Below are 13,079 nucleotides of genomic sequence, written 5' to 3'. Positions count from 1 at the left end.
CTCTCCTCTCCTCTCCTCTCCTCTCCTCTCCTCTCCCTCCTCTCCCTTTTTCAAGTGTTCATCCATGGTTACAGCAAATGCAGCTCCTCTCCTCTCCTCTCCTCTCCTCTCCTCTCCTCTCCTTCCTCTCCCTTTTTCAAGTGTTCATCCATGGTTACAGCAAATGCAGCTCCTCTCCTCTCCTCTCCTCTCCTCTCCTCTCCTCTCCTCTCCTCTCCTCTCCTCTCCTCTCCTCTCCTCTCCTCTCCTCTCCTCTCCTCTCCTCTCCTCTCCTCTCCTCTCCTCTCCTCTCCTCTCCTCTCCTCTCCTCTCCTCTCCCCTCCCCTCCCCTCCCCTCCCCTCCCCTCCCGTCCTGTTTTGAGAAAATGAAGGAGCTCTTTCCTCTGTTTTCTAAATGAAAAGGTGTAGCCAGTTAATTTCTAACAAAATAATGTACCCCCTGCAGTTCTGGATAAGGCAGAGGATGTCTCCACTTCTGTGCTCATCGCCTCCCTGTTGTGTCTCTGCAGACTGCTCCCAGCTGAGAACAGAGCAGCCCCTGGTCCCAGGTGCCCTGGTCTCTGCAGCAGGGTAGATTTAAACCTGGGGCCAAGTCCCTGAGTGTGTCATGACACCACCAAGGTTAGCCCAAGATAAACCACCATGGTGTTAAGCAGGAAAGCACATCCATTTTTCAGTCTAGCCTTTACTCTTGGATTTTGCCTATAACACTTCAAAATCTGAGCCTAGAAGGTGCTAAGGAAAGAGAAATAATGAGTCTCATAGTGGAAGAGTAACACCATGAAAATTCATTACTTTATTACTAGGCCACTTCTTCTCTATAGTTAGCAATATAAGGGGATCAGATATTTCCAACACAGCCAGTAATATTTGGTGCATTGCAAAGCAGCCAGAAACATAAATCTGTTGCTGGAACTTCATAAGAGTGAATCATTAATGTTTGCAGCTGCAGAGCTTCCTACTCACTTGGGTGAACAGTTGCTTGTCATGGGTATCCTCTTCAGTTTTCTTTACACATCCTTCACCATTCTGCATTATGGCAAAACCCAATAAATATTCCACCAGTTTGATTTAATTAACTGTCAGAAGGGCTGTTTGTGTTTCCTAACCACTGTGGCTATTAGACTGGGTCCTAACTGTCCTGTATTTTGCTTTATAGATGTTTATGTATCTCTGGCCTGCCACTCTCTCTCTTTTTTTTTTTTTTAAGGTTTGGCATTCATTTCCTGCCTGTTTATTAACTGCTTCATGAGCTAAAGTAACACAGGCCCCCATAAGAGAGAAAAGATGAAGTTTTGCTCCTGAGAGAAGGATAGAGTGTCAGAGGGCCACGAGAGACATTCAAAGGGAAGAGTGATGGTTAATTTTTTAAAACCATTAAGAAAGGAGGAACCATGTTTAGTTTACGTGCTCTCTGAGGTACCTCAGATCCCTGTACCCAACTTGCATCTCTGCACACTCAATTTCCTGGACCTATAACCCTTATTTGTAGGCTGGGTCATTCATTAATGACCAACTGATTTTGATAGGCAGTTTCAGGAGTAATTTCCTAACAATGCATACATTTTACAGGAAAAGCTTACTGTACATGCATAGACAAGTACATAAGAGCAGAAAACAGATTCCCTGTTGCATGAAGTGTTTGTTATGTTAAGTACCTGTCTACACAGAATGGATTATAAATTCTTTAGTTTCTTCATTAAAATTTGTAGTGATTTACAAGTGATTTGTAAAGACATATCCATATCACCAACTGTGTATGATTTTGGTGTAATTTACTGATTAGGTTACCTGTAGATCCAGTTCTTGCATAACCAATTATCTTATTTCAACACTAACGTTATTAGCAGCCCAGAAGTTCAAATCATGAAAACCTTGCCTTCGTGCTGTAATTCCGCTGTCAAGTACTAATTTATAAACTATGCAGCAAGGAAGTAAAAAAAATCCAGCCCTGTAAAACCTCATCTGCCTTTCTCTGTAAGGATGGTGTTTACCTATGCTTTTTATTCCGATTTGGCTCAGATTTAACTCTAATGTTAAGGAGGTTATTCTTATGGCACTAGTGAAGAAAATCAACCAATCATATCCAACTGGTGGTGTTGTCTGAAAGATTACTGCTTCAAAAAATAACATTCCCTTATTTTGAAAAATCTTACTTCTGGGCATGCTGTAAACTGCAGCTTGAACTCAGCAGGGAGAATAATGTTGTTTTAGGCAATGATACTGTTTCTTGTCATGTAGGCTTGATGGTTGATTAATTAACTTTTAGGGGGAAAGGAAGAAGAGTAACACTGCCTCTATTCAGACTGTTTGGAAAAATAATATAATAATCTTTGCATCAAATTGCTTATAAAAGTTGTTTTTAAAATGATTTTATCTCAGTATAATTGGTTGCTGCTGATCCATGCTCAGTTGTAGAATATTAACTTACACTGTTTTGCCTCATCTTGCCCTTCAGTTACTACATGCTGGAAAACAGACCTCGAAACATATATGGGATGGTTTGCTACTCGTGCTTGTTGGCGCCTCCTAACACCAAGGAATGTAAGTGTTCTGCAATTTCTATGCATTTCATCTGGTTTTGACTTGGAATCATCTGGAAGCTCCATATGAAGTCTTTCAGTGATGATTATTGCATTCAAACAATAAGTCTGTCTCCAGTGAAACAATTTCTTGTTCCAACTCGCCTTGCCAGCGAAGGGAAAAAATGCTGAACATTTGGGGATGGATCAGAAGCCCTGATTTTAGGACCTGCTGTTGTTCAGTTGTGCTCCAGTTTTCATCTGTTAAGTCATCCCGTACAGGACTTACTATGGTTACTTCATCAGAAGGTACAGGAAGTCACAAATCTTCATATTATTTTTTTAAATTCAGTTTCAGTTCAGCTATGGAGAAAACAGGGAACACTTTGTAGATCCTAGTCAAACCGTATCACACCTTTTTATATCCTTTGGTTTCAAAGTGATAAAAGGGTTGACACTGATATGTGGTAGTCAACATTGTTAAGAAAACTAATTCTGAAGGTTTCATTGATGAAATAATCTGTAGTTTGCTAATTGAAAAAAAAAAATGTACATGTATGTGTGATACCCTGGCAGTTCCTGATTGTTTGCATGCCGCATGTGTGCAATGGTTACCCATCCTCATGCTACGGAGAGGGTGGACAGACATGAACCGGCACTATAGTGCAGAAGTAACTCCCAGAAGACTGCTTTTTTCCCCTGGGGGATAAAGAAAGTGAGAAAAAGGAAAAATTAGATTGACTCTGAATGAACAAATTACTTTTACACTGCCTCAGAGAATCTGATACAGATCAGGAAAAAAAAATCTTAAATAAATAAATAAATAAAATGAGCAGTCCCTGAGAGAAACTTGATGCATCTAAACCCAAAATCCTGCCCTATTCTGTTCTTTTAAAAGTCTTTATCATGAAGAAGAATTGCAATATTTTGCCTGCTTGATTTGAAAGCAGAGGTTGACACAAAGGTCTCTGAGCATTTATTTATGTACATAAATAGCAATTACTGAGTTCAGATGCTGCTGTACTGTGTATCATTGATGCTCAGCAAGCCACTTCGAAGGAGGATAGGTCATTAACAGCCACCACCTTTCCTAAAGTGCAAGAGCTCAGATGAGCCAGGCTATAATTACCATCTCACAAAGCTTCTGGTGAGTGATAACAACCTGGATTGGGGCATCTCCCTGACCTGTCTGCATGCAAAGTGGCTGGTCCCTTGTAAAGCTGCTCACCCTGCTCAGCTGCAGAAACCCACCCGGTCCTGAGCCATCCCCTTCTGCCTGCGAAAGTGGGAGCGAGGACAGGGGGAGTGTGATTCTGGTGTGATAAGGTCTGCATTAGGAGGTAAGGGGGTTAAGGAGGACCCAAATGTGAGATGTGGGAAGAAAGTGGAGAGAGAACTGATAACATGAGGTTAGGAGTCTTGGTGGGAGATCACAGAATGGTTGGGGTTGGAATGGACTTCTGGAGATCATTTAGTCCAACCCACCTGCTAACGCAGGCTCATCCAGAGCAGATCACACAGGAATGTGTCCAGGGGGGTTTTTAATGTCTCCAGAGAAGAAGACTCCAAAGCCTCTCTGGGCAGCCTGTTCCAGTGCTCTGGCACCCTCAAAGTAAAGAAGTTTCTCCCCATATTCAGATGGAACCTCCACTGCTTCAGTCTGTGTCTGTTGCCCCTCATCCTATCATTGGGCACCGCCCAAAAGTGTTTGGCCCCATCCCACCAGATTAGGGTATCTGGTAAGACAAAAGGATGTGGAGACACCTTCTCCTGCATGCACATGTAGACTGGATGCCCTATTGATGGGGACACAACCATACCTGCTGCTGATAGCCAGAAATGAATTACTGCCTCAGCTCTGAGGGTCTGTCTCCAACACATGCTGAAATGGGTTTCTAGTGGCATCAAACATATGGCAGATTACTGATTTGACAAGGAACTACTAGAAGATCTTGCGGCTTCTGGTACTCCATTCAAAAAACATATCTTGGCTTTTATTGGAAACCTGGCACATAATGGGTTTATTTCTGTGAGGAAAGTATGAATTGCATAACTGATTAACTACAAGCATTTTTTAACTTGACAAACACAAGTATATATTATCTTTGCGATGTATTTAGGCAGGTGCATAAACCAACAAATTGACTGGATACTAATGTAGGAGAAAACATTAGTCCTAGAAAGAGTAAACATTACCATTTTAATCAAGTCTGTGAAACCAATCATTTGATTACAAGTATTCAAAAAATGGGAAAGCTGCTTAAACTCCAAATCCCTCAAATCACTAAGCTTGGATAATTTCGTTTATGATGTCTAAACCTCTGGACCCTGTTTGGAATGGCAACTCCCTAATTCATAGGCAATAATTTGTACTCCAGATAGAAAATCAGCCTTTCTTCAGGAACCTCTTGAAAGTCTCACTGTCGTTGTGGCAGGCAGCATAAATTCTGGTATTAGTAAATGATCTTTATGACGTGCTTCACTGTCATCAGATTATGCCTGTCAGAACAAAGGTGACGTGTCAGTGTTGCACAACTGCATAATTTTTTGAGGCTCATAAATTCTGAACTCATCTAAATGCTGTGCCCTGAGCACATAACCTTATTGTGAGCGTGCAGTGTCTGTCATATGAAGGATAATACGAGCTCTTTGATAGGAGTGGTTCCTCTATACAGAACAAACTTCATTTATTGACCTGCTGTTATGGAAGAGGACCCAGAATGAGAACTCCTTATAGTCCCAGGAGTCTTCTATTCCTTTCATGAGACTTCAAAAATAGCACTGAACAGCATTCGGAAGCCTAAACCACACACTAAAGGGACACTTCTCCCCCAGAGATCCATTTCTTCAAATACTCCTGTGTACAGCACACAGATGGAAAAAGGTGACCCAGTGGGTTGCAAGGAAACAAGGGCGCCAAAGTACTTAAAAACAGGAAACTTGGGGCAGATAAATGCCTTTTCAGGCCATCATTAGGTTTGAGACAGGGTTGGAGGACAGTGGTTCTCTCCTTAGTGGCCAAAATATCTTGCTGGGGAAGGGCCTGGCTGTTTCAGAGGGCCAGAAGGAGAGCAAAGTCTGGTGTGTGAGCTCCTGCATGGAAACCTGCTCAAAGAATTTGCCTGACAATACATTTTATCTGGCAGAAAAGTATTAGGTTTTGATCAAAGGGTAAACAAATAGCTTTCAACTCCAAGAACCTGCTGTGCGACTTTCATCTCCTGTGCAGCCAATAAACCTTGAAATGGCTGAGGAAACAAGATGAACACCCTGTGTCCCAGCGTCTGGAAATACTAGCGTAAAAAGGTCTGGAACTGAGAAAGTATTCCCTGATGGTCATATATCACCTTTACCTGAGACATAAATAGCACAAAATAACACAGAAAAGAGGGGGTGGAGAGGGAGGCATTTCACAGAGGTTAGAGATTTAATTGAGGCAAACGTATCACCAGGTTGTGGTGTTGAAACTCTCTCTTTGGACTGAAGGATGGAAGAACTAGTGTTCTGTAGTCTGGGAGGGGTATCAGGCTTCAACAGCAGCTGGTGGGCAGTGGGCACATAGGGGAAGGGGCTGTGTAGATGTGAGCGTAAGGATGTATGTTGTCCACTAGGAAAGATTTCTTTTACTGGGAAAAGGGTAAATGTCACCCAAAAGACTGCAGGTTTTCATATCTCGTGCACTGTGGAACATCTCTGTCAGACTTCTGGGCTCTCAGTATGCAGCCTACTCATGTCTACTGTGTAGGAGCCTCAGGGCTGTTCTGCTAAGCACAGAGGAGCACAGTGCCAAAATGTCAAAGATGTGAGACCTTCAGCTGTGCATGAAGCAGACCATGAGCCACCAGTGCCCCTTGCTGACCCTAAACCTGGCTATGGTACCTCTGTGATAAACAGCAGCACAGGTTTTCTATGCAAATCAAAGAATGAAAGTAATGAACACCAAACCACTTTAAGATGTGGTTTCCCATAGTTAATGGTGCTGGATTTTCTGTCAGCACCTCTGGAATTGGAGTCACTTGAGGCCTCTGACTACGCAGGGTGTTTTTGTTGTGTTCTGTTTTCTTTTATCCAATTTAAAAGTATATGTGAAAGACAGAAGGTTTTAACATACATGGAGTTTCTCTGGCAGAGAGGTACAGTTACTGCTGGAACAGATTTTGTCTTTTAGCAGCTGCAATTCTCTATCAGTTTTTGTGTATGAACTCCACCCTTCGTGCTTTGATATTGGCCATTCCAGTTCAAAAATAATGGAGGACAACAAAATCAAATCCCACTACAAAAACTCAAAGAACACTTACCCTGAAGTTTTACTTACATAATTATATCAAATACGCAAATCCTTTTGCACTCACAAATTATTGATCTAGAGAACTTTGGCAACTGATTTCTTTTTAATCTACTGTATCTATTCATAAGTGTGCATGGGCACAAAATACTGTTATTTCCTTTCACCTTTTTTGCTGGTTGTATATATGAAACAGATGCAATAAACAACCTGATGTAAGGTTTTAAGTCTAATACCTACCAATGATGGTTTAACAAAAAAAAAAAAAAGAAAAACAACAAAGGAAAACAAATGTAGTCAAGTTATTTTTTAATTACCACAAAGTGAATGGCATCTAGAAAAATAAAAGATTGCTTTTATTGTTGTAACATTAAAATTTGAAAAACAGCTAAACAGAGGAGATGGAACAAATGACTAACAGCCTGATGGCTTCGTGTGACGAACTGTAATCAGGGGGTCACTTCCATACTGATGTACTGCTCAGCCTTCTTAACTGAAATGCTTAACACAAACAAGCCTAATGCCAAACCCACTTGTACTAGTGAAAAGTAATTTTTTCAGATATTTTTATTTTAACTGTCCATTCTTTGTTATATCACTAATTTTCTTTCCTTGCCAGTTTCTCCTTTTGTAATATGATCAACATCAGGACTTTTTTTCCCCTTCTGTTTCAAATTATGCTTGCAAATGAATAGGCTTGTTAGCTGGAGCTAACAAACTTTTCTTTTTTTGGGGGGGCGAGAGGGACATGGTGTTTGATCTCTGAACACCCCATTCCCCTTCACATGTGGAACGGGAGAAATGCTGAAGGCAGTGCTTTATTGTTCACTGGTGGTATGGCCTAATTCTCATTCCCTTAGGGATGGAAAGGAACCTAATCTTAGGACAGAACTGGCCAGCCTCAGCCATGAACCTTCAAGGGGAGGGGTCTGAGAAGCAAATAGGGGATTTGCTGTCTTTGCCAGCTGAGAAAGTTGGGCCCAGGTACCACTTAAGAGAGCAGCTGGTCCCAGTGCAGCTCTCCTGAAAGAAAACTCCAATGACTTGGATGCTCCCATGGTGAGCATCACCTACCCATGGGAAAGGTTGCAGGTTTCTGCAGCATCGCTCTGCCCAGGTGCAGGAACTGCAAACCCTGTAGAGCTTCAAATTTCCATTGCCTGTACAACCTGGCCACTACAGCACAGGGGAGATGGGAGAGCAGCTCCTTGCAGGTCCAATCTCCTTTTTGCAATGCTCTGAAGTCACTGTAGCAGGGTTTAAACAGTGATTATCCCCCCACTTCATGCTGCACAGAGGAAGTGGTGATAACACTGAATTCCTGGGGACAGGCTGAACTCATGAAGCGTGTGCCTCTGACCTTCCAGTACTGTGCAATGATCAGAGCTCCCAGTGAATCCTAAACAAAACTTTAACAGATGCAAATAAACTGCATCTGTTGCAATTTAGTGCCACACAGCCTATAATCATCACTACTTCCCTGCCCCGGCAAAGTAAGAGAGAAAGAGAACAGTCAAAGATATTAACATATGCACAATAGCATAAAATATTTCATTTCATGTGTCTGAACAGTAGTGGTTGCTTACAGTGAGAATGACCAGATCTAAAATAAAAGTCTGGGACAACTTTGCTATCAATATTTTTTAGAAGTTTCCATCTCAGGAATCCATTTACTTCACACTCTTCCTGCTTTAATAACTACCTACACTAACTGAAGTATCTACATGTGGCTCCAGGGAATAGAGTAACCTGTCTTACAGTATTCTGTATGTCTCCTGAAAAGGCAGAAAAATAAAAAGCAGCCAGGCAATCCTCCGTTGTCTAAGATAATCTCTTTTGTTAGATGTATTTATGCAATTAATATGCAGTATTTTCAGAGCTGGTTAATGTTTGATTGCTGAAGTCATACATAGACATCTTAGAGAGTGGTTTGGGTTTGACTGCTGCTTCAGCTTCCATGACTTTCTGAGGGTACAGGGTTTCCATATGAACTGTTGTTTCCTCAAATTTGAAACCAAACCTTTCATGTAAGTACCTGAATGCAGATTTACATTAATCTGAAAATTCTGACCTGTGCTTTCTAAATATCTAGGTCATTATTTACGACTGGGTTTAGTTATAATCCAGTTTTCAATTACTTTGTCAGCTATAAACTGTCAACCTTTATTGAATTTCAACTCAAAATGATTTATTTTTCATCTCATATTCCAGGCTGCTAGCTATATATTTGCATGTGTGCTTGATCTTACTTTGCTCCCATAAAACACTCTCAATGATAGCACTGGCAGCTTGGCTGGCAGTAATGAGTGTGAATTGCCGTTCCAAAAAGGACCATGGTTATGAGAACGGGGATGCATCAGGAGGAAGCAAGATGCACTCGATGGCAAGAAATAGATACGTACACAAAGGCATCTTTAAAAGGCTTCTTATATCAGGATCACTTTGATAGTCTGCTATATACAAACTTTGGTTATTTTTATAAGAAGTCAGTAAGTATTAAATAAACTTTAAAAAAAGCTGCTGCTAGCTGTGGGCAACAGTGCTTTGCATGGACCAGTAAGATGACACCCACAGCAACATATGTCAGGAGTACATATGGTCTCCTACTGCACCAGATTTTATTCACTCACAAACACTTGCCAGGGGGCATGTTGCTAGAACATGAGTTGGTGAAGGGTTTGGAGGGGAAGTCGTATGAGGAGGCGCTAAAGTCACTTGATTTGTTCAGCCTGGAGAAGAGACCTCATGGTGGCTACACCTTCCTCACAAGGGGAGGAGGAAGGACAGGCGCTGATCTCTTCTTTCTGGTGACCAATGACAGAACCTGAAGCAATGTCAGGAAGATGTGTCAGGGGAGGTTCAGGTTGGACATTAGGAAAAGGTTCTTCTCCCAAAGGGTGGTGGAGCACAGGAACAGGCTCCCCAGGGCCCAAGCCTGACAGTGTTCAAGAAGAGACTGGACAACACCCTCAAACACATGGTGTGAACTGTGGGGTTGTCCTGTGCAGGGACAGGAGTTGGACTCCATGATCCTTGTGGATCCCTTCCAACTGAGAACATTCTATGATTCTATGAATACCGCCCCTCCTGTCACAAACCTAGGGGTTTAGTTCATAATTTCTTTTTGTAAATCTGTCTTAAGACATGTAAACAACTGTAATCATCCTGTTGCATAAAGCAGAAAGTTTCTTTTAAACAAAGAAAAAATTATTTTATTGCCCAGCATTTGTTCACTATGGGGACAAAAGGCTGACAGCACGGCAATTTAAGTTAGAGCTATCTTTTGAGTAAAAAGCCCCAGACGTTTAAATGTGACTGCAAGTTCAATTGTTCTTTTAAACAATAAGTATGTGTTTTAAATGAACTCCAAGAAAGTTAGAACTAAATTACAATGTTTGAATAAAAACATTTATAATGCAACAGCTGACCAAACTTCAGTAATAAACTTCTTTCCTAATGTCTTCATGACATTCCTACAATATTACTTACAGGTGTGTAAGAATATAAGCCACTCTTTTGCACAGCTATATTACAGCCGTCAGTCTTTTTTTGGCCTTAAAATACAGTTGTTTCCATATGTTGTACTGTAGCACTTCAGGATGTCTCTGCCTGAACTAAATCTTCATAGATTGTCTAAAAGTGTCATGCATATTGGAACCACAATTAATAACGTGACCAGGATGCAAATTGGATGTGCACAGGAACAACTGACATGGCAGTCGGGGTGTACTGCTGGACTGGGAAAAAGCAACAGCTACGAGTTCTGTTTCTTTTTCCTCACACAAGAATGATGTGAACTGAACTTGTGCAGAAGCTGGCATTTTTGGTTCCTCTTGTAGTGCAGGTGCATTAATTGGCACTTTCTTCTAAGCCACATCTAAAGAAAAATCTTGGCTCACAATGAACGTGCCAAATTATGAAATTTGATAATAGGCTTAAAATATGCATAATAACTAACTCCCACCTAGGCATATGTAAAAGACCATCATGTTCTATCACCAGCCTCGATTTTGCCACGACAGGCACTACAGAACAAACGAGGTGGCCCCGTTCCCATGCAAAGAAAATTCTGCACGTAGGCTCTGGAGCTGAAGGTGCTCACTCTTGTGCATGAGAGAGGCTCATACGTGTGTGTGTGTGTGTGTGCATGGTGTGGGCAACACACCTTATCTTGATGTGGGGTAGAGCTGGGTGAAGCTTGATGATGGTGCTGAATGAAGAATGGATGACCTTCCTCCTTACTATTCCTTGTGCTATGTGCTGCTGCATGACTTCCCACCTTGGAAGGCTCTGCTTACCTTCACAGATAGGTGAAAAACATGAGCTTAACAATAGAAAATGACTGATTGATTGATTGATCGATTAGGCAGAAATACTTCAATGACTTCATACTTCAGATGAAGGAAAAGACAGAGAGAGGAGAGTTTGATAAAACTTGTTTACAGAGTAGATGAGCTGAAGCTTGTTAGATAAGCTCCAAGCAGACCACAAGGAGCAGAGCTTGTCGGTGTTCACAGAGAGGCAGGGTAAGAAAAGCTGTTGTTGGCTTGTTGTAGCTTGCAAGAACTGCACAGAACTACAATCGGCTGTAATTGGATTTGCCAGGGGGACTGCAACAAGAGGCATAAGCCTGGTAGCTGTGAACTTGAAGGAAAGTATCAGGCTGCAGCTGCCATTTACTAAACCTCCTCTGTTGTCCAGCCATAATGAGTAAATACACAAGTCAAGACCAAGGGTGATTCACTTCAGTGAATTGCTAAAAATGTTAAAAAATTACCTGTCTTTAATCTCCACTACACACAGATGGCACCTTCATCTACTGATACTTAGGTACTCTACTGCTATATTGCAGCTCCTGGAATTCATAGCTAATTCTTAGAAGGAAGTTTGTCACAGAGAAGGGACCGGGGGCAAGACTTACGTAATCTGCCTGTCATTTCATAATATGAAAAGCATCTGAATTAACAAATTGGTATATTTAAAACTGTATGAAAACACTTCTTCAGTTTGAAAAAAACACAATTATAATAAATGAATCTGCTTCCTTCTAACAAATGAGGTTTGAAAGAAGTTTTACTATTGTTAAAGAAAATTTATTTTGAAGACATCTGCAACTCATACTTTGTGGCCACTTTAAGAGTCTACATTTCTCATTCACTACATGCAGCCACATTTTATGTCAGGTAATAAGTTGTTTTTTTCTTGTTAGAAAACATTTCTCTTAATTTGAAGAGCATGTATATTACTTTGTTCTCAACCGTGGAACATTTCTCAGACCATTCCAGACCACCTAATTTCCTGTCAAGTTTACCTGGTGGATTTCATTTCTTGTAATATTTACTAGGCCAAAAGAATGGCACAGTTAGTTCTCAGCTACTCTAGCTGCCAAACCAGCTGGTGGAGCCATGTGCCATATGTACCTTGCCAGATGACGAGGACAGTCTTTTGCCTTTAGGTCTGCTGAATTTAATGATCACTGGACTTTTTCCATAGACAGCTATTGCAAAGCAGGAGGATTTCATACACCCTCCAAGCCAGAAGATGTTTTTCTGTGTCTGTTGATAGTAGCTGTTTGTGCAACCTGCCTACCAATTATACTAAAGTTTATTTGAGAATGAATAGAATGTTTTCTCCCAGCTCTAATGTTTTTATTTTGTTTTGGAATGCTATGCCAACACCATCCTGTAGGAAAGCATTCCCATCAAGAGCCTTATTCCCAATAATATCCAGTATTGTCTGGTATTGTCAAATTATATTAATTTATGACTTTGTTTACTGCTTTGAAAACTTGGTGTATGACACCATCTGAAAGAATAGCATTCACTTTTAAACTGAACTGCAGAATTTAAACATGGAAACCCTTATTGGACAATCTCACCCCTCTGCCATTATTAAATATTCCTTTCAGTTCTTAATTTCACTGTTTTTGTGGATTTCCCCCCTCACCAGAATATAGGTTTGGACTGACAGGGGGAATCAGAAGAAACATACCACCCAAATAGATTGCAGGAAATTCTAATATTCCCTTTTATGATAGTACAGCTCCATGGAAAAGACAAGCATGCAACAGTAGTATTTGTGACATTTCCTAGCTTTTCTTGTGGCGTCATGAAGGTTTGCATGCCATCAGAGTTTCACAGCGATCCTGCTAGTGAAGGATGCTTGTGAGAAGTACTGATTTGATGAATCTACCAGCTGGGACTTGGGTTCTGCAGCTGCAAATAATGGAGTGGGCATTGTAAATGGTTTGATACATCAACTGGATCCTGGAA

General features: G+C 41.1%; 1 protein-coding gene across 2 annotated transcripts in view; it reads left to right on the top strand.

Moving 5' to 3' along the window:
• EDAR (ectodysplasin A receptor) overlaps positions 1-13,079 on the top strand; it is a gene marked incomplete at both ends in the record, with an annotated part of 64,822 nt that overhangs the window by 43,784 nt on the left and 7,959 nt on the right. For both annotated transcript variants that reach the window (XM_080363944.1, XM_080363945.1), the window contains one exon: positions 2,459-2,544. In XM_080363944.1, coding sequence (XP_080220070.1) covers positions 2,459-2,544 — 86 coding nt within the window. The remainder of the gene's footprint in view (positions 1-2,458; positions 2,545-13,079) is intronic.

Source organism: Nesoenas mayeri (assembly GCF_963082525.1).
Source record: "Nesoenas mayeri genome assembly, chromosome: 1".
NCBI lineage: Eukaryota > Metazoa > Chordata > Aves > Columbiformes > Columbidae > Nesoenas > Nesoenas mayeri.
The sequence above is the reverse complement of the archived record's forward strand: the minus strand, read 5'-3'. Positions and strand labels throughout refer to the sequence as shown.